This window comes from Lepidochelys olivacea, assembly GCF_965140295.1.
Source record: "Lepidochelys olivacea isolate rLepOli2 genome assembly, chromosome: 7".
In the NCBI taxonomy this organism is placed as follows: Eukaryota; Metazoa; Chordata; order Testudines; family Cheloniidae; genus Lepidochelys; species Lepidochelys olivacea.
Window position 1 is genome coordinate 96,694,744 of NC_140417.1, and position 21,768 is coordinate 96,716,511.

At 38.2% G+C, this 21,768-nt stretch overlaps 1 protein-coding gene across 1 annotated transcript in view; it reads right to left on the minus strand.

Annotated features, from left to right (window-relative positions):
* Positions 1–21,768, minus strand: part of ADGRA1 (adhesion G protein-coupled receptor A1) — a 464,598-nt gene that overhangs the window by 240,968 nt on the left and 201,862 nt on the right. The window contains exons 5-6 of the mRNA XM_084634535.1: positions 16,017–16,088; positions 14,701–14,864 (exon numbers count right to left, since the gene is read on the minus strand). Coding sequence (XP_084490661.1) covers positions 14,701–14,864; positions 16,017–16,088 — 236 coding nt within the window. The remainder of the gene's footprint in view (positions 1–14,700; positions 14,865–16,016; positions 16,089–21,768) is intronic.

Here is a 21,768-nt window from a genome sequence, read left to right on the forward strand (position 1 = left end):
TCCTATAGCCAGAGCATCTGTGCAAGGGAGTTGGAAACAGCTGGAGTTGCACCAAGGTGAGGTAGTGTCCCTGCCTGCGTCAGACCCATTCACCCCGTTTTGAGTAAGGCAAGAGCAAAAGTACACTTTCCCATCTAACAAAAAAAAGTCATGTTTCGTTTCAGGGTGGGTCAAGGAACAGTTGTAAGAGCTAACTCTTGAAATTTGACATGAATATAGTTCTCAGGGTATAATGCATACTCTACTGAGTTTCAGAAAAATCAGCTGTAAAATAGCTGTAGCTGTCTGAAAAATCTGCATGAGTGTATGTATAATATGAAACGGTAAATTTTATCCATTTTAATCCCAAGTGTGATCTGAAATTAAGGCCCTGATCCTGTAAGGAGCTCAAACAGGAACAGGGGTCTCTGAAGGGTGGACAGAGCAAAGGTGGCTTTATGCCACTCTTGTCACCCCCCGATCCTTGGCTTTTACATTGCCAGACCAATCTCCTGCCACACATCAAAGAAGCTGGGGATCAGCAAGTTGCAAGGATGTTCTGGGGTACGTGGTAACATATCTTTACACCATCAGAGGATTCCCCAGTAGAGGAAGGCTCCTCCACTGGTCAGATCAACCAGGTTTAGGATACATTTAAACTGGGAGACTAGTGCAAATTTTCCCTGACTCATCATAGAATCTGTCCTTTAGCTTTCATTTAGCCAATAACTCAAAACTAAACAGGATGACTCACAATTTTATTTTTAAGGCAAACAAGCAGAGGCTCTCTCTTGGCAGCGTGTGGATATTTCAGTTTATCATTGGTCAATAACAATGATCAAGCAATGGCAGAAATTAGGATATGAAGCTGCACAAAACTTGGCAGCTATATCTGGGGTACTGGTCGGTGTCTGGGATGCTTGCGTCAATGAGTGCTGAAGGGTGTCTGAAGGATGCTAAGGTTGCTGTGGATGTCTGGGTTCTCTCTGGTGGGAACTGGATGTTGTTGGTGTGTCTAGGACAGAAAGTGTAGTTTGTCCTGGGTGCTGTCTGGGAGAGAAACTGGGGTCTCACACCAGGCTGTGATCTGGCTAGGTACTGTTTGCAAAGGTAGCTGGGGTCTGGTTGGGAAGTCTGGAGGCAATATTGATCACCACTACCTTATGTCACTACTAGTCAGCTACCCATTGATACCATCTCTTCTGACTCCTTCCATGCAGAGATCCATTAGGGGGAACAGTAAGAGGGGAAGCAGAGAGGCAACTACCCCATTTTCCTGCAGTCCAGTTGGCTGCATGAGGATCCAGCTGGGCTGCTGGAATGAATGCCTTACAGGGCTGCCATATGCATTAATATCATGTGAGATGTGTAACGCTTGACAGTCCTGTCAGACTAAGAATTTATCCCTTTCTCATGCTGAGAAATTTCTCCTGTTCCCATTGCTCTGCAGTACCTTGAGCACAGATGGCTACTATGTCAGCTACTGCGGTTCCATGGAACTGTGTAATTACATTTTTATATAGATACATTAAAGAAAGTACTTTGAGATGAAAGGTCTACATAAATGTAAAATGCCATTACAGCATATTCTACGTAACTGGGACACAGGATATCGGGATGGCTGCTCTATTGCAATATCTCTCAATAAACTAATTTAAGCTACTGATAGTGAACAGTAATAACTGCTGCTTATCAGGCCAAATAGTATAAATTTAGCTAAGGAGTTTGATGTATTTTAAACCAGTGTAATATGTGTGAAATTCTGAACTCTTGTTTTAAATGCACAGGTTGCCAAATTAAGATTAAAGGACACATTTTATTGGGTACTCAACAGGTCTCATTTAAGGGTGGCTGTGTTCTCATTGTCTTGGTTAAGGGTTGGGTTCTAGAGGCATCCAGCCAAGGCACTGGTGCTTAGAAGCTTTGGAGACTGAAGCTCTCTCCTTTGTGTTAATTTTCTCCTCTCCTTCCCTGCAATCCCATCTATTTCTTTCTTTTAGAAAGAGAAGGAGGAGGGAATGTAGGAAATTAGACACAAAACTACACTAACAACCATTATGATAGTTTGAAGTTAGGATACATGAAAAATACAAATTAGATATGCTTCCAAATACGAGACATACTGAAAGATGAAATCTTAAAAAAAACCCCACAACATTAAACTCTTTCTCTGTGTATTTCTCTGAGGAACAGTATGAGATACCACAATAATAAAATATGTGTTATGCATGCCCAATTCACTGAGCTCAATGAGTGTTGTAGCTTATAACTTAATTGCAGACTTTGGATTTAAGTTAATAAAGATATTCTGGAAAAATATGACAATAAAATTAAAGTATACAAAAATGAAAACAATATATTCCAAGATGCTACATATGTAAAGCTGAGAAAAATTAACTATATTGAATTACACAATATACTGGATTTCAGGAATTATGTGAGATCATTTAGGTAAAGGCTATTGCAATGCACATGCACAGGAGGAAAGGTCAACCTAACTTTGGTACTTCCTGACATTTGATGGTTTAACCATATAGCCTTGATGGTACATTATGGTTTTTTTTTTAAAAAAATCAATCATATTTACACTGAACAATTAATTACTTTCTTTTTCAAAAAATAGACTAGCCAGTTTGGGAGGGGGTATCATTTTCAGGATCATTTCATTTTCTAGTATTCACACATTAGCACAGCTGCAAGCAAGTATTTAAATAGCAGTTTTCATTTACATTTCTAAAAAGATTAACATTTAATAGAAATGCCTGATCTGATAAATGTGTGTAATCAGAGATTTCAATTAAAAAATTTAAAAAAAAAATCACTAGAAACAGCATCCCATGGGTAGGGTAAAGGCACTCCCTTTGTAATGTGGCAACACACTGTTAAATAGAGAGTTCTGATGATTGCTACTTTATTTTTCTCTGAACAAAGTCTCCTTGTTTTAATGATTATTGTCCTGTTTCTGATATTTACATGGAAGGATTTGTAAACCTGTTAAACCTTCATAAATAAACAGGTTTTTTTTAAGTTTCTATTAATGTTAGATTTTGGTAGGTTTTAATTTTAATAAACGTTAGGACCAAAGATTGGCAGATTTGTTTTATACTAGTACAAAATGAATGAAAATAATAATTTCCCTGTACTTTCACATAGACAGCACATTATTGTTTTATTTTCCAGTTAAAAATGCCTGAGATTGGATGAGAAACCTAGGGTTTAGGATTGGATGAGAAACCTAGGGTGTAGCCAGAGCTAGTTCAACACTATTGGCTTCATATCCTCACTGAGTTATCTATTGCAAAGTTTGACATATAAAATGAACTACTTAACTCTGGCAAGAAACTAGAACTCCCAACCCTCCCCACTTTAAAAGACATCCAAAAACTTTCAACTGCATTAGTTGATTTATATGTAAATCTGTTAAGAGGCATATATTGTTATAACTACAAAACCTTGATTTGATAAAAATTTAACACAAATAAAATACCACAGGATATATTTTTACTGATCACTGGTAAATGTATCACAGTTCATCTCTTCTGAAACCTGAAGCATGTATTAAATAATGGTCAGATCCTGAAAAACATTACTCATGTGCATATTCCCATTTAAATTTAATTAGAGCTATTCTCAAGAATTCCCCACAGGATTGGGCCTCAAGTCCTTGCTCCTGCAGCTTTGTAAAGTCAGTGGAGCTCAGTGAGGGTGCAAAACACTGCATGATTGGAAACTTAATTTGGATAATCAACCCATCCATACTTTGTACTTGTGAGTCTCAGTTCAGCAAATATTTTTTAAAAACCACTAATGTTTACACTGTACCAGATTTATTGTAGAGTAGAAAGAGCCTGAATGAAGAATTTGTATGAAGAATGTCCTGTCTTGAGTACAGGGGACTGGACTAGAAGACCTTTCATGGCCCTTCCAGTGCTACAATTCTATGATTCTAAGAACGAAGTTAGCGAAGTACGCTAACCCTGGAGAATTTTACTACAAAAAGTACCAAACAACAGGGATTGGTACAGAAAAAGGGAACGTTGAATGCCATTATTATATAAGAAAGTTATTAACTTCCCAAACTGGGACAAAGGTCTCATTAATTTTGAGCTAGTTGTTACTACTGCAGTATGTTACATAGGGGAAGCATAATTTTCCAGAAGGGGCACCTAAATCTACATGTAGGCAACTAAAACTGTTGTTTATTTATTGCCCAAGTGCCAACATGGGCAACTAATTTGTGGCACTCATTAGAAACATTTCAAACCACCACTTCCAACCAATGGTTGGCACATACTATCTACAATAGTCTATAAAGTAGCTGACTTGACAAGGTGCTGAATGCCCTCAATTCTTATTGAGTTCAGGATTGAAGCTCAGTGCTGAAAAGGCTCTATTCAAAAGTAAACTTTCCCATCATCAATCACTCTCTATTTTTGTCATTTTAAAAGTATGTGCCCTCCAAGGAGCTTCTAATTATAAAGCCAGGCTGTTTCAGATAGCTGTGTCAGGGATGAAGGTGAAATTACATGTATGCATATGAAGTAAAAGATCGCGGCTACCTCAACACATTTAGGACATGAGAATCATCAATCAACCACAGTTATGAAAAGAGCTAGTGCCATATTAGAAATACTTCACTGGAGGAAAAGAAGACATTTCTAAATAGGTGAATACTTCATGACAAAATAATACTTAAAAGGAAATTCTCTTCTTTATAAAGATTCCAGAGCTGTAATTGACAGATGTCTTGCATTTTCTGCATTGCTGTGGCATTATCTGTATAACTGCAGTACACACTTCTTATGAAGAGAAGTTAGGAAGCTGTGTACTGACCTGACAGAAATATGCCTTAGTGTGTTGCTTACACTAAAAGAGTGGAAAATAGACTTGAAAATGTCATAGTGGATAAGAAATGATGAAAAGACTTGGTATCCTTCTCACATCTAACAAAACAAGTCTTAAAATGATTAAGAATTCTGTGTGACTGAAAGTGGAAGAACGTGAACATGTTCTTCTCCTTTTTTTGCTTAGAGTCAATTTTAGTGTGAATAAGCAGAGTGCATCAGAGCATAAAGTGCTTACTTCTTTACCTGACTGTGCTCCTCTTGGGGATGAATACTTTTGATATTCAGTGAAGTGAGGGCAACTGCAAAAGACAGGCTGGTGAACTGTCTCACAAATAATTCCCTAACAAATGTGTGTTTTTCCTAAGAAAATGGCACAAAGATTTCATTGAAATGTCATATGAAACTTTTAATTAATTGGATCCTAAAACACACAGCAAAGAATAAGGTATCCTTCTGAAAATTCCTTCAAAGGCATCTTATTAGACTCCCCCCACCTACCCGGAAAAAAAGCATTTCAGATAACATTTTGGGTCACTACTTGCTAATTTCACTCATGACTTAACACTTAAAATTAAGGTAGTTTGCAAACTATACAGACTGGAAAATCATTCAAATGCTGGTGGTTTAAAAATGATTCTCCATCACTTAGGATAGGTACATTCTTTCACTCTTTTTATCCTGAGCCTTAATAAGAGAATTTTTGTGGTCTTTAGTATTAACACATTTCAAAGTATATTCTACTTTAATGCCCACAACAGACTAAATCCTACAGACCTTACACAAACCAAACTCCCATTTGCTTCTGTAAGTTCTGCAGGATAGGGTTGTAAATTGCCAAGAGTAATATATCCCAAGCACCTACTCCATCAAAAAAAGAAAGTGTGATTTACTAGCAATTAAAGCTATATGTAAATTACCAGGGCCATCCCTAGGGAGGTGCAGGGCTGGGACAAATCAGCCCCTGCTGGCTTAGGGGCCCCACTCTGTATCGGTGGCCAGGCCAGCGGGATGGATCCAGCCTGGTGCTGTGCCCCCTGCTGCTGCTGGCAGCTGCAAGCGCCTACCGCAGGGCTATTGTGGGCTATAGGGCCATGACAGCTCAGAGCTCTGGCTGGGACAGAGGATTTGCTGCACCAAAACGTGGGCGGCAGAGCCCATAGCACACAGGGCCAGCAGCCGGGACCTTGGGTGAGCAGGGCCAGCAGCCCAGGGGTGCTGCTGCAGCACCACCCGACCCCCCGCACCCTTAGTTCCTGCGCCTATGTCTTCTGGGACATTTGTCTTCTGGCTAATTGCACTGGCCCGCAGGGCCCTCGAAAGAGTGGGGCCGGGAGTGGTCTCCCCAATTTGCCCTACGTAAGGGATAGCTCTGTAAATTACAAACCAATCAATAAGTAAATTCACAATGCAAATTTAATGTAATCAGTTGCACTATTATTCAAATCCAGCATGGACTTACTAACCTACGAATCTCTTTTGTACAGGTTGTACATGCTGCTACCAACACTACTTACCACAGTTCTTGCCATTCACAGACACTGAACTGTAACCATCATAAACCTTGAGTATACACACTTTTTCATTTAACATATTTTTGTCCATGTGTAACATCCCCAGTGGAATTGGCTGAAATACATTGGGTCCAATTTTCAGATGCACCGAGCACCCAGAATTCCAGTTAAAGTCAATGGGAGTTGTGGGCACTCAGCACCTATAAAAATTAGGTTCTAATTACATATAGCTGAGAGACATCCTCACACACCAGCTTGGCAATCTTTATGGAAGAGTAGACTTTTTATTTTTAATATTAATTCTTATTAATAATAATTAAAGGGAAAAAGAAAGCTGTTCTATGTCGTGGAAAGTACATTAATAGTCACTGAAGCAGGGATTCGCACTTGATTCTCCCATGTTGCAGGTGAGTGTCCTAACCACCAGGTTATAAAGTCATTATCTCTCTCTGACCCAATATATATTTAATATTATTTATATGAAGTGGAACAGCTTCAGCAGCCCCACTCAAGAATCTCCCTATAGCCTAAAGGTTAGGGCACTCTTCTATAACATCTCTGAATTAGGCAGAGTGGTGACTTGAAGCCAGGTCTCTCACATGCCCAGTAAGCACTCTAACCACAGTTTTCTACAGTACCTCCTTCTTCTCCTCCATGAATTGTATTTCCAAGTGTCCTTTGCTTTTAATGGAAAAAAAAGTGGTTAAAATGCCGCGAACTGAAATAATAATAATAAAAAAACCCATTAATTTAGGTCATATTAAACATTATATTTGACCCAAAATGAAATTTTTGTTTTTTGTTTCACCAAGAGAAGTCAACCTCAAATGATTTTTTTCTGATTTTTTTGGCTTGGCCAGCAAGCAGAGAAATTGATTATTCACACAGTTCTAATTAGATCCAACTATCAAATAGAATCAGTCCATGTACAGTATCATTTTTTTAATGAAGCCAAGACACTGCCATGAGTATGAGTCAAAACATGTTAAATATATTAATGTATAATCTTTATATCCAAGAGAGGAAGAGATGCAATTTCTTAGAGCCTCTTCTCATAGCCACCAACCTTCTAGCTGTCAGGCACCATAGGTCTTGAATTCAGCGGACAAGGTTGCCAGCTGAGAGACTTATCCTCTGCACCACTGGACTGCAGGATCAGATGAGGGAACTGCAGCTGATGCCCCACTACCAGAGGCTGCACCCTCTGACTCAGCACTGTCAGGTAATTAGAAGCAGACTCATGAATGGACACCATTGGCTATAATGCTTCCTGCCTTGTCCCACTCTTGTCTGAGCAGCTAGTTGCTGGCCAAACCTCTGAGACAAAGTTCCTGCCTACTGACCTGGTCCCTGCTCTTTGCTCCTATCATCACACTTTGTTCCTAGTTTCTGCTTCATCATCCTAACTCCAGTTACTGGTTCTGGCTTGACCCTTGGTATGGCCACTATCTCCAACTCTGGCTTAATCCTTGGCATAGTTTCCACCTCTGGCTTGGACCCTGGGCTTGGCTTCAGACTCTGGCTTTGACCTTTGATGGGACTTCCAACCCCTGACTCCACCCCTGGTTCTGGTCACTAGGTCAGACCACTCCCTTACTGCCCTGACACTAGTAGAGGACAACTGAATAGGAACAACTGGAGAATCCTCCAAGCAGTGAAGTCTGTGTTGAGCATTGTAAGATACTCCCTCTACATAGGTGCCTTGAATGCTCCCTCAAGAGATGCCCTATTACCCTAACAAACAGGAGACCAGAGCCAAAAATCTAACCAGTGCTTTCCACAGAGAAGTGCAGATTACCACTAAGTCATAAGGCCACCCCAGATTATAAAAGGATGTCACTTGTGCCCTTTATTGCACATTTATTCTAATAAATATTACATATTTTTATGTATCTCAACAACAGTTCCCTTGTTTTGTGAAGGGTGGATATGGAAAGAACATGGATCACCTTAGGAAAGCATTAAATTCCTGCAAGTCTGCAATAGCCTAGACAACAAGAAAATAATTAAAAACATTCCTGGTCTCCACATCCGGCAAAGAAAAATATACTTAAACAATGTAGACTGAAAATTTAAGTTAGTGCCTCCACATACAGGGAAAGCATTAGCAAAAATGATATTGCATAATAGCATGTCACTTTCTACTCTTAACTAGGAATCTGTGAAACAGAAATTGAGGTGATTATATCATGAAATAAGTGTATCTCCAAGAAAAATGAAAGCATTCAGCCTCATTGTTCAGCCAGCTGAAAAAGAGGCAAAATTAATGCTAATTAATTACTCATTAATGAGGAAACCCCAAATACAAGCTAGGACTTTTTTAAAAAAAAAATAGCAGAAATCATAGTATATTTTTATTAAGTATGTGAATCCAATACAGAATTTTGCTCTATTCCTATAAGAAATCAAAACCATTAAGGCTAAATGAATAGTGAATTAATGGACTGGTACCTCAGGGAGACCCAGGCTCATATCGACTTTGATGTGAGTGAAAGTCAGTGCCATGATTATAACTTAGTTCCTAGCAGATGTTGCGCACACCATAAAACAACCTTACAATCACCCAAAATTCAGGTTTCTTTACACAAGAAAGGACTAGAATTTGGAAAGGGTGAATTTGAAGCTGAGACGAAGTGCAAATCTATTGTCTGTGAGAAAAACTTGCCCAATGGCTAACTATTTCTCCAGGCAGCTTCGGCCATTGCTATCACTTCCTTATTTTAATTAATCATAAGAATGGCCATCCCGGGTCAGATCAAAGGTCCATGTCTAGTCCAGTATCCTGTCTTCTGACAGTGGCCAATGCCAGGTGCTTCAGAGGGAATGAACAGAGCAGGTAATCTCAAATGATCCATCCTGTCGCCCATTCCCAACTTCTGGCAACAAAAATCAATCTATGAAAATACAGGGCCAAATTACTCAAGCCCTGAAGTCAATGGAGTTTCATCGGGTGACAACAAATTTGAATTTGGTTTATAAAGTACTATATTGCTCTACCCTAAAAAAATGACTATGTAAAAATGATACCTTCTTATCAACATCTGCTCCCAATGTGTATTTGTAGCAGAGCTGGCTTCCTGTGCTATGAGGAGTTTTCAAGATTTTAAAAATTTTTCCTTTCCTGAATTGGGACAAAATCAAAATCTCAAAAATGTTTGCAAACCAATAAACCATCAGATCAGATCAGATCAAAATGTGTTATATCAATAATTTTGAAACATTAAGTTTTGATTTTGATCCTTTTTTAACAATTAAAATTTCTAAATGAGTCATTATGATTTGAAAAAAGAAACTTTCAAAAATTCAAAATGGGACATTCTGAGAATTCTGAAACATTTTACAATTTTTTGAATGATCAAAACTGACCCTTTCCTGGGAACAATTTTGGCTTTGATAAATCAACTTTTTTGGATGAAAAAAATGTTTCAACGGAAAATTCCCAACCAGGTTCTAATCTGCAGGTTTTCAGAACAAATAAGCTCTTATTATTTTGTACTGCTAGCTTGGTAGAGCCCACACAGCTATGTTGAACTGGGTCACTCAACATAATTAACTAAGCCTTAATTGCAGCACCAATCACTTTCACTTGTGTAATTCCATTTAAGACCAATGTCAGCACCTCACAAGTTAGGTTAACCCAGAGACTTCACTCATTGGTGTGAAAAATCTACACTCATGAGTGATGTAGTTAAGCTGACGTAACCCCCAATGTAGTCAGAGCTAGCTTGACAGAAAAATTCTTCCGCCAGCCTCGTGACCACCTCTCAGGGAAGTGGACTAACTATGCTGACAGGAGAACCCTGAAACGCAAAACTGAAGTGCTAAAGTGGTGCAGCTGCTGTGGAATTACGCCAATTTACATAAACTGAGTATCTGACAGAGAGTTTGGCACAGTCAAGATATATACCCAGGTCTCTGAAATCCCAGACCACTACCATCTAACCGTATGTCTACACTGCAATGAGGTGTGGTTATACCACATGTAGGTATACCTCAGCTGGTTTTGACTGCGCTAGGTCACTAAAAATAGCAGTGAAACCATGGCAGTATGGGTGGTGGCAAAAGACTAGCAGACTGAGTATGTACTCAGGTCCCAGGAGGTCTTGCACTTGGGAATCTGCCCCATGATGTTGCGGCTTCACTGTATTTTTAGCAAGATAGTTTGATCAAAGCTCGCTTGGGTGTGTCTATATGTGCTGCAATCAAACCATCGTTTGCAGTACTGACATAGCCTTAGTTGGGAGACTCTTTTCTCTACTATTTGTGACAGTTGCTGCATGATCTTCTATTTTGGTGGCAGTTTTGCCAGTTTAGTTGCAACCTGCTGCTATTTTGTACTTTCTGACATTTCTCCTCTCTGCCCTCCCTCCAACAAGGCAGATTTCTAATTGTTTTCAGTGGACAGACTACACAACTAGATAGAGTTTTCCATCTGATCCATTGGAAGGCTCTTCTCAGGAAGAACCACTAAAGACAGTATTTTCCTTTACTTCAAAAGTAAAAAAAAAAAAAAATCACTCTACAAAGTGCTTCAGAGGCTTTTTATTAAACCCAAGTACAAATTAAATGATTGAAAATTAAATTTCTCAGTGTTGTGAGCACCATGGGCTGCACAGAACCATGAAGTACCTGGAAGACATTATAAAGATTGTGAACCGTTCAAGAATTACTATAATCATTGTGAAGCTCTCAGAGGATATTAAAACAGCATCAAGTTCTGGGCAGACATGGTAAACAAGTGTTCTATGGACATAATAAACAGCATTTTATTAATACTACAAGTATATCAGTGGTGTTATAAGGAGTGTTATCCGAGTATGACTTTCTGAGAAATCATTGTTTCACTTCCTTTATAACATTCACTGGACTCTCTGGGAAGTTCACGTTAGTTAAGAGCCTAAAAATACCAGTTCAAAGCATTCTTTGAAAGTTCTGGAGAAGCCAGAGAAGTCTCAATAGCCAGGAGCCCCTTTTTTCCACCTACACTGCATTCTCTATACTGGATTGCTATAAAGTGGCAGACTGACTATGAATGGTATTGCAGGTTTTGAAGTACTTAATAATGTAGGCTGTGGAATTATGGGGTAGTTCCTCCTTGAGTTTTATCCTGATGGGTATCTGCACTCTCTACCTACCCATTATTTAAGACTCTATCCTCATGACTTTAGCCCTAAGGATCATCTCACAAGTAGGGCCATCAAGAGATTAAAAATTTAATCACAATTAATCGTGCGATTAAAAAAATAATCGTGATTTATCTCACTGTTAAACAATAATAGAATACCATGTATTTAAATATTTTTGGATGTTTTCTACATTTTCAAATATATTGATTTCAATTACAATACAGAATACAAAGTGTACAATTGCTCACTTTATATCTGTTTTTGATTACAAGTATTTGCATTGTAAAAAAACAAAATAAATAGTATTTTTCAATTTACCTAATACAAGTACTGTAGTGCAATCTCTTTATCATGAAAGTTGAACTTACAAATGTAGAATTATGTACAAAAAACTGCATTCAATAATAAAACAATGTAAAAGTTTACAGCCTGCAAGTGCACTAAGTCTTACTTCTTGTTTAGCCAATCGCTAAGATAAACAAGTTTGTTTACATTTGCAGGAGATAATGCTGCCCACTTCTTGTTTACAATGTCACCTGAAAGTGAGAACAGGTGTTCTCATGGCACCGTTGTAGCTGGCATCGCAAGATATTTACATGTCAGATGCGCTAAAGATTCGTATGTCCCTTCATGCTTCAACCACCATTCCAGGGGACATATGTCCATGCTGATGACGGGTTGTGCCTGATAATAATCCAAAGCAGTGCAGACCGATGCATGTTCATTTTCATTATCTGAGTCAGATGCCCCTATTAGAAGGTTGATTTTCTTTTCTGGTGGTTCGGGTTCTGTAGTTTCCACATCAGAGTGCTGCTCTTTTAAGACTTCTGAAAGCATGCGCCACACCTCGTTCCTCTCAAATTTTGAAAGGTACTTCAGATTCTTAAACCTTGGGTCGAGTGCTGTAGCTATCTTTAGAAATCTCACATTGGTACCTTCTTTGCATTTTGATAAATCTGCAGTGAAAGTGTTCTTAAAATGAACATGTGCTGGGTGATCATCTGAGACTGCCATAATATGAAATATATGGCAGAAGGTAGGTAAAACACAGAGCAGTAGACATACAATTCTCCCCCAAGGAGTTCAGTTACGAATTTAATTAAAGCATTATTTTTTTAACAAGCATCATCAACATGGAAGCATGTCATCTGGAATGGTGGCCAAAGCAAGAAGGGACATACAAATGTTTAGCATATCGAGCACCTAAATACCTTGCAATGCCGGCTACAAAAGTGCCATGCAAATGCCTGTTCTCACTTTCAGTTGACATTATAAATAAGAAGAGGGCAGCATTATCTCCTGTAAATGTAAACAAACTTGTTTGTCTTAGCAATTGGCTGAACAAGAAGTAGGTCTGAGTGGACCTGTAGGCTCTGAAGTTTTACATTGCTTTATTTTTGAGTGCAGTTATATAACAAAAAAACCTTATATTTGTAAGTTGCACTTACACAATAAAGAGATTGCATTACAGTATTTGTGTGAGGTGAATTGAAAAATACTATGATTAATCGTGATTAATTTTTTTAAGTTAACTGCATGAGTTAACTGCAATTAATTAACAGTCCTACTCACAATCACACGTTTTGCTGCAGAGAAAGGCGCTTGCATCCCTTGGTATCTCTCCCAACTTCTAAATACCTGAAAATTGTTTTTAAAACCAGAATTTGTACTAGGATCACTGCTGGGCCCTACCTCCCTCCTTCGTATTAGCACGGCCTACTCTTTGCTTTTATAGTTTTTAGTATAAGGGTGTGTCTACATTGCAGCTGGGAGCTTGCTTCCCTGTGCAAGAAGACAGACACATGCCAGCTCTGCTTGCACTAGCATGTTCAAAATAACAAGGTAGATGGAGGTAGCACCAGTGGCTCACACTAGCCACCCAAGTGCATACCCAGGGGGCCTGGACAGGTTTCTATCTGCTCTCAGCTACAGAATAGATGTACACATAGAATGCAACTAGTACACTGGTCTTTGTATCATGTTTTTAGAATATATTTAGCATGCATCCCAGCAACCTATTGTAATTCAAGAAACTCCTCATAAAGATCATATTAATATTGAAGGCTCTGTGAAGTGATATTTCTGTCTGTTAGGATTTTCTATTGAGATCATTACTGTGGTATCTGAGAGCTTCTGATGTACTTTTTTGCACTTACTAATGTATAACATTGTTGCTTTGAGTCACCTGTTTTAGTCTCTTCCTTACTATAAGAGGCTCACCTTGATATATCGTTTATTCATTCATTCATTCATATTCTTCTCTCTCACCTCCTCCTTTCCCCATCACTTTGGTTATGGTGGGAAAGCTTTTTCAAAGAGCTATTTCCTTTATACATTTTCAAATAATGAATTTTGCCTAACTGGAACTCTTCTCAATATAAAAATTCTATTCCTCTCCAGTGCACAGTGGTAAAGAATACTGTACAGGTTCATAAACGTGAGAGATGTAGCAATGTGGTTTCACATTTATGCCATGCTGTTAAGTGTACAACCTAAAAAAATATTGTTTTAATCCCTGCAGGAATACACTGCTTTATGTAGAACTACCACTATGGATTGATGTTTATTTTATACCATAATTAAATATTATTTTATATATGGGACATGACAGTTATGTTTCTGTGATTTACAAATTCCATTTTATATGAAACAAGACAGCTGTATTTTTTCCAAGTTGTATTCTCCTTCAATTATCAGAGGGGTAGTAGCCGTGTTAGTCTGTATCCACAAAAACAATGAGGAGTCCGGTGGAACCTTGAAGACTAACAGATTTATTGGGGCATAAGCTTTCACGGGTAAAAAATCCACTTCTTCAAAAGCAATTTTCCCTCTCTTGGTATTGACACTGCCTCATCAATTATTGGGAGTTGACCACATCCACCCTGACTGAATTGGCCTTCAACATTGGTTCTCCACTTGTAAGGTAACTCCCTTCTCTTCATGTGCCAATATATATATTTATGCCTGTATCTGTAATTTTCACCTCATGCATCTGAAGAAGTGGCTTTTTACCCACGAAAGCTTAAGCCCAAAGAAATCTGTTTGTCTTTAAGGTGCCACCAGACTCCTCATTCTCTTTCAATGTTAGTGCTATTTTCTGTGCACCGTACCTTGGTTTTCTTCCACTCATGAGAAGGCTATACATCAGCACATTCTGTTTGGCATTCATTCATCGGTTTACACCTTTTCGTGGGAAATCCACTTCAATTTATAATGTTAAATTAGTGTGCAACTCACCACATATCAGCTGGTTTTCCTTCAGGGTATGAAATGCCAGTCCTCGTAAAGTACTGGGGTAAGCACAAACTGTTTCTTCTGCTATTCGAACTGAAGCATTTCTAGCCCACTGCAAAACCCATTTTAGATTACAGTCACAGATGAGCGAATCAGTGTTGAAATGTCTAGGAAAATAAAAAAGTAACACTGAAGGACCAAAATGCACTTTTGCAAAATAAATTAATGTATACAGCACAAAATTAGACTGATGCATCTAAACATAAAGATAGGCATCACATGACAAATAATATACATTTTCCTCACTCATATGGATTCCAAGATACTATGCCCAATTCTACTCTTAGGTACAATGCACCATCCTTTGACTTCAATGAGAATTTGGCCCACCATATTCCATATGCACGTAATTACAGTGACACTATTTGTCCACTACACTCGTTAATTTTGCATCAGTGTGTGCACTCAAAGCTAAAACCTGTATGACCCTACTAAGCAAAATGATCCTAAGCTATTACTTTGTCTATTAAAAGTTCCCCTTAGAGTATGTCTACCTTGCAATGAAAGACTCATGGCATGGCTAGGCTATGGCTTGCCTTGTGGCAGCTGATTCAGGCTCACTGGGCTAGGGCTGCAAGGCTAAAAATTTCAGTGTAGATGTTTGGACATAGACTGGAGCCTAAGCTCTGAAGCCCTGCTGGGAAAAAGGGGGAAATGGGGGCAGGTCTCAGAGCCCAGGCTCCAGCCCGAGCCTGAATGACTACACTGCCATGTTTAACCCTGCAGCCCAAGCCTTGTGCTGTGGGTTTTTTATTGCAGTGTAGATTACCCTCAGTCTCTAACACCATGCAAACAATATTTACCCATTTAAAAAACCCTCTAATGTGTGTATTTAATACATTCAGTAATTAATTATTGGAAATTTTCAAATGAAAATTATTTGGTATTAATTTGTTTTTCCTCTTTTTTCCCTGTTTCCATAAAAAACAAAGGAAAATTATTGCAAAAGGCAGTACATTTTAAGTAATTAGAAACTGACAAAAGCAAGCCCATTCAAATTAATACTGCAGTTCTGCCACACTGGTTCTGAGAAGTTCTCAAATTAGGGTAAATGGGGAAAAAGAAACACTATATAGTCTATGGTATTAACAGAAGGACTTAATATGTAGTTTCAGCCTTGATTATTAAACCTCTGTGCTTTTGACATGTAAAACTAGAGAACACCAAGATATCTTAGCTACAATATAGTACACATATATGACAACAATAGATTTGTATGATATCCAAAATAGAATTTTACATAATGAAGCCATACTTACAAGGCTTTCAGAGCTAATAGCTCAGAAAAAAGTCCAGTCATGAGACTTGAAAAAATATTCCCTGACAAATTCCTAGAAAAGAAGCAACATACAGTTACTATAACAAATAAAAGATACAAACCAGTTGTTAATGTATATGGCAGAATTTTTGCTGCTGTTAAAAAAATAAAATAGGTTAGAACTTTGCTGCTTTGTTCCATGGGAAGAATAAATAAGATATACTTTCTTAAGGTTACATATCCTTTTTTGATGAAAGACTATATATAAACATGTATAAAGCAAATCATACACCGATTTTCATCTTCCTTTCACAGCAGACACATTTCTATGATGCAATATCTTCTAATAAACAGATATTCATAGCTGTTATAGATCCAGTAATATTTTCCGTGTTTAAATTTGAAGTTACGATACAGTGATATAAACAGTTAGACCTATGTTAGAGCTATGTTGTGCTCTTTTAAATCTATGTAACATGATACTTCACGGTAATCCAGACCAAATAAATTGATTAATTTAATATTGAGAAGAGTTTAGAGAACATACTGAATATGTTTTATGTGTAAAATGAGACTAACTATAAAGCAAGTTAGTTTCATATTCTAAGGTTACATTTCATTATATTTTCATATTAAACTTCTTGGAAATGTAAACTTTTTCTATAAACTACAAAAAGATCCAGTGTCATGGGGTCAGTCAAGAAATGTCTGTTGTAAGAGGATTTGTCCATGAATTTGCTTTGAAAATTTATTACTGTCTTTAAGGAACAAGTCTGAACATCTCAGTTCTAAATAGCTCTAATTGTCTTTGGTAATTGATTCCTGATTGGTTTTTAACTTCATGACTACAAATATATTAATTTCCTTTTGCATAGTCTAATGGTATTGTTGTGCTCAATACATGTTAACATCAATGGCAAATGCCTAAATGTCAAGTCATATTCTCCATTGCTATACCAGTTAAATAAAAATTGGTGTAGCATCTAAGATTAAAGTTTCCTTTCAGATAAAGCACATATTTCTGGATTGCTGACAAATGTTCTTTTCTATCTACGCAAATAAGTAAATGCCTGAAGCCTTCTGAATTTACATGACTACATTTAAGATGGCTGCAAAATTTCATGTCTTAGAGGACTGTTCAGCAGGAAATGTGTTGTCACCAAGAAAATAAGTTGTATCGAAAAATAAAGATGCAAGCCTTTTTGACAGAAAATTGATTTTTTACTGATTTATATTTCTTGTTCTGTCTACAAAGTAAAGAACTCAAACTATACTGAAGGTAAGAATTAAGTTTAAAAGTACTGTTTAACAAATGAAGCCTCTGGAAAGCTGTAAATGATCTGATTTAAAAAAAAAATCTTTGCAGGGACTCCATTATGTACAGGAACATGTGCCCTGATGAGTTCCTGCCAGAAAGATGAGGAAGTATCACAGGTCAAAAACGTTTATGGAATTCTTTTACGAAAATCATTTATTCTTGAAAGATAATATTACTTTTATGGTGTTTATTCAAGAAAACTGTACCGTGCATGATGCCCAATGACAAATATGCAGCGTGGATGATAATGTATGAAGCCATGAAGATAACTGAATAAATGTTGTAAAGATAGGAGATGCTAAAACCCATTTCCATCCTACTAGAAATGCTGGTGCAAGTTTGTGAAGTGCTGAGTACCTTGCATCTCTCATAGTGTAGCAGGAACTGCACCCTATTTAAGGCTCTATTACAGAACTCAGTTTAAACAAGAACTTTACATCTTTATTTAGTAATAATCTCATCAAAATGGCAAAACCCAAATCACAGAATATAAACTTTGAGTACAATGAATTTTATCATGCTTTGACGAAAAATAAATTTATACAGAAAAAATAAATTGATATTTTATTTGCACTCTAAAGCAAACCTTTAACAGTGACCTCATCAATGTTAAGGCAAAAGAACTTCCCAAGTGCGTGGAACATGTGAGTCAGGCGTGCTGTTCTTTTGAGACACTTGATCTGAAAGGAGTGTGACAGGGTCGGGCCAGATGGCTACAGGAGAGTAATAGAAGGCAGATATATTAGCCCCAGATTAAGTAGGTCCCTTTTCCCTGGGTAAGGTAACAGGGAAGGTTCCAGAACAATCAGGAACCTTCTGGAGACAATTAAGACAGGCTGATTAGAATACCTGCAGCCAATCAAGAAGCTGCTAGAATCAATTAAGGAAGGCTAATCAGGGCACCTGGGTTTTAAAAAGGAGCTCACTTCAGTTTGTGGTGTGCGTGTGAGGAGCTGGGAGCAAGAGGCACTAGGAGCTGAGAGTGAGAACGCGGACTGTTGGAGGACTGAGGTGTACAAGCATCATCAGACACCAGGAGGAAGGGCCTGTGGTGAGGATAAAGAAGGTGTTTGGAGGAGGCCATGGGGAGGTAGCCCAGGGAGTTGTAGCTGTCACACAGCTGTTCCAGGAGGCACTCTAGACAGCTGCATTCCACAGGGCCCTGGGCTGGAACCCGGAGTAGAGGGTGGGCCCGGGTTCCCCCCAAATCCTCCCAACTCCTGGTCAGACACAGAAGAAGTCAACCTGGACTGTGGGTTCAGAAAAACGGCCAATCTGAGGGCTGCTGTGAAGCTCCAAGGCGAGCAAATGCGCCAATAAGCGCAAGACCCACCAAGGTAGAGCAGGAGCTTTGTCACAGGAGATGAGGTCACTGTTAAGGTTTTGTGTCACCCTCCAAGTTTGATAAAACTGCAGTACGTATTGCTTTTAGGGATCTGCTGGAAATGGAAGTAAAAGCCTGATGGGGTGTTGGAGTACATTACTGACTCTAGGAAATATGGAGATATAAAGAAATGCACTAGACTTTCCCCATAAATTCTTATGTCTATGCTTTTAGCATACCATAGTGTAGATGGAGCATGCTCTGTGCAATTTTAACTCTCATTAAATATAGTTTTTGTTTGCTGATATCAATGGGAGTTGAGGGCACTCAGCATCATAGAGACCCCAATTATGCAGATGTCTAACTCTAAAATCAGTGAGACCATTCATGTACTTACTGTTAGGCACATGCTTAAACACCTTGCTGAGGTGCTGAGGGTTTCTCAGCGTGAACTGGACTGATCAGGATTTGGCCTACACTATGGTAACCTAAATATTTCTGAATCACCTGCCATCAAGGGTTTTCTGTTTTTCTTATTTGCTGTAATAATGAAGGATGAGAATATTTTCTTCAGTGTTTTAATCAATGTTAAATGCTGCACAACTCTAACACCAACACATACAGACACAGAGGATAATGCTAATCTGTAGTCTTTTTTTCTTTCTTCTTCTAGTTGTATTTTCTCTTTCAAATGAGGGAGTGATCCCAGCATTTGACTGACAGGATGGTTTTTTGTGGTTATGGCAGAAGTGAAGTTTGAGGAGGGATTTAAGTGAAAATAGGGAGGACACAAGGGGCATTTGAATAGGGAGTGTGTTCCAGGCATAAGAACAGCACTGAAGAAAGTATAAAGATGAAAGTGATGAACAGATAAAGGGAGAGGCAAGGAGAGATTAATTAAATGTGGGAAGAGATTGAGGGGGTGGGGGATAAAAATGAGAGGAGAGGTGTAAGCTGGGATAGGTTACAGTGGATAGTTTCTTGATACCACTACAGTAGTGCCAATTGGATTCCCTACATGTTACTTGTTTTGTACTTTATCTCTACAGTGTACATAGTGATTAGCTGCTTCAATGACATTAACAAAGTCACAAGAGAATTTATTATAAGATATTATCATAAAGATAACTAATGATGATTCAGAGTCACGATGAAATATAAATCAGATGTACTTTAATCAAATAATTGCAAGTAAACAGCAAGGTGTGCTTCATACTTTTAAAAAGAAGATTCAGAAGTAACTGTTTGTCAAAGCATGTTTCAGGCTGGAACATTTTATAGTCTGAGGTGCTAATTTATCCAGGTTCATCAAAATAGACTCTGATATATCATTAAAGTGATATCCATAATCTTCTGCTGCTCCTGATACTTAGTTCCAAGTAGAACAGGTGTTTAAATTATTAAGAGCCCCATTACACACCAGAAATCCATTTGCATACCTGGTTCCTGGAACATAGCATTGAAACATGACCCTTGAGAAGGCCAAAAGGAGATATGAAAGACTTGTTACATTCAATTATGTCACTTATAATCATGTTTAGAATATAAGAAGCTCACCAAATATAGGCATGGCCAAAGGATAAAATACAAGCCAGGAAAGCCAAGCCAATAGATTAGCGAGTCATAACAAAGCATCTTTTGAACTACCTGGATTGCAGTCAGCTACACCTGTCATATAACATGAATATATGCGCTAGGATCATTTTGGTACTCTTCCATTTTGGCAAATCCATCAGCTCCAAGTAAGTGTAAAACCTGGATCAATCTCAGGGAAAATAATCACACATCATTGACAGGCAGTGATAAATTTCTGAAATAGTGTGAAAACTTTGCATTTCAATGCTAACCAAAAGTTCAACTCCTATTCATTGCAAGGTATGAGACTTTTTTGGCACAAGCTTTGGGCAAAATCCTCCATCTCTATGGGTGCCATCAAGGGGGCTATGTTTTTAAGTGGATTCAGTGGTTGTACTTGAAACCCAATCTAGCTTAAACATGGCAGTTATCAATGAATTTATTAACTAAATCAAGTCTGTGGTTTGGCCAGATCTAAAATAATTGTGTACCCTTTCTGGTGCTGACGAGAATATACTGTACCATGGCCCTTGGCTTTCAGGGCCAGCAGACAAAATCCTGCCCAGGTCAATGAACATAAATATTCTTCTTACTCCTGTTTTGAAGACAATCTGCTCCAAACTGCCCTCTATCCGCCCTTTAATTAAACTAGTTAAAGACCTTTGCATTAGAGTTGGTACCTCTGACAGTTTTTTCAGGGCAGCCCAAGTTGTCCTCCCTAATTCAAGCAAAGGATTTAAATCCTTCCCCATGTTGCTGGGTATGGATATATACCCTACAGTACATGATGAAAAACCAATATGAAATGAAACCTAAAGCCAGTGGTGTCCCAAAACGTTCTGCAAATTAAATCAAAGGGTAACACATAACTCTTAAAAAACCTTGAATTATGTTAATCTAAATGAAACATATTCCAATTGCCTTTGTTTCACCCGATATTTATGCTTTTAAACACTGTAAGAAACCTAATCTCTGTAGTTAGCAGAAGATGACTAGAGATTTACCTCTCTTGCTCTTTCCAGTAGACTTATGGCTCTCTCTACTGGTTCTAATAATGGCCTACAAATGATTCCTTGTACTTTGTCATGCTAAGGTAGCAAGAGAGCTTAGAAGAGTTTCTACAGTAAGTAGGTTTCAGAGTAGCAGCCGTGTTAGTCTGTATCCGTAAAAAGAAAAGGAGTACTTGTGGCACCTTAGAGACTAACAAATTTATTAGAGCATAAGCTTTCGTGAGCTACAGCTCCAGCATTCAAAGAGTATGTATGTGATTTCCATTTTTTCAGTTACCTGGACCAGGCTTGATTGCTTTATCAGTGCCAGTTACTAGTTTAAGAACTTGTCACCTTCACATCACTTGCTCAGTGTTTTCAAAACTGTGTATATCAACACTATTGTTATGCCAAATAAATGTTTCTACACAGCTCTTCTACAATTTAGCTGTCTCATGCTCCTCAGTTGATTAGTAAACACATTTCCAATTATATCAATGGCAAATGCATTACTACCAGACAATTTTCTGTATTTCAAACAGGTGCT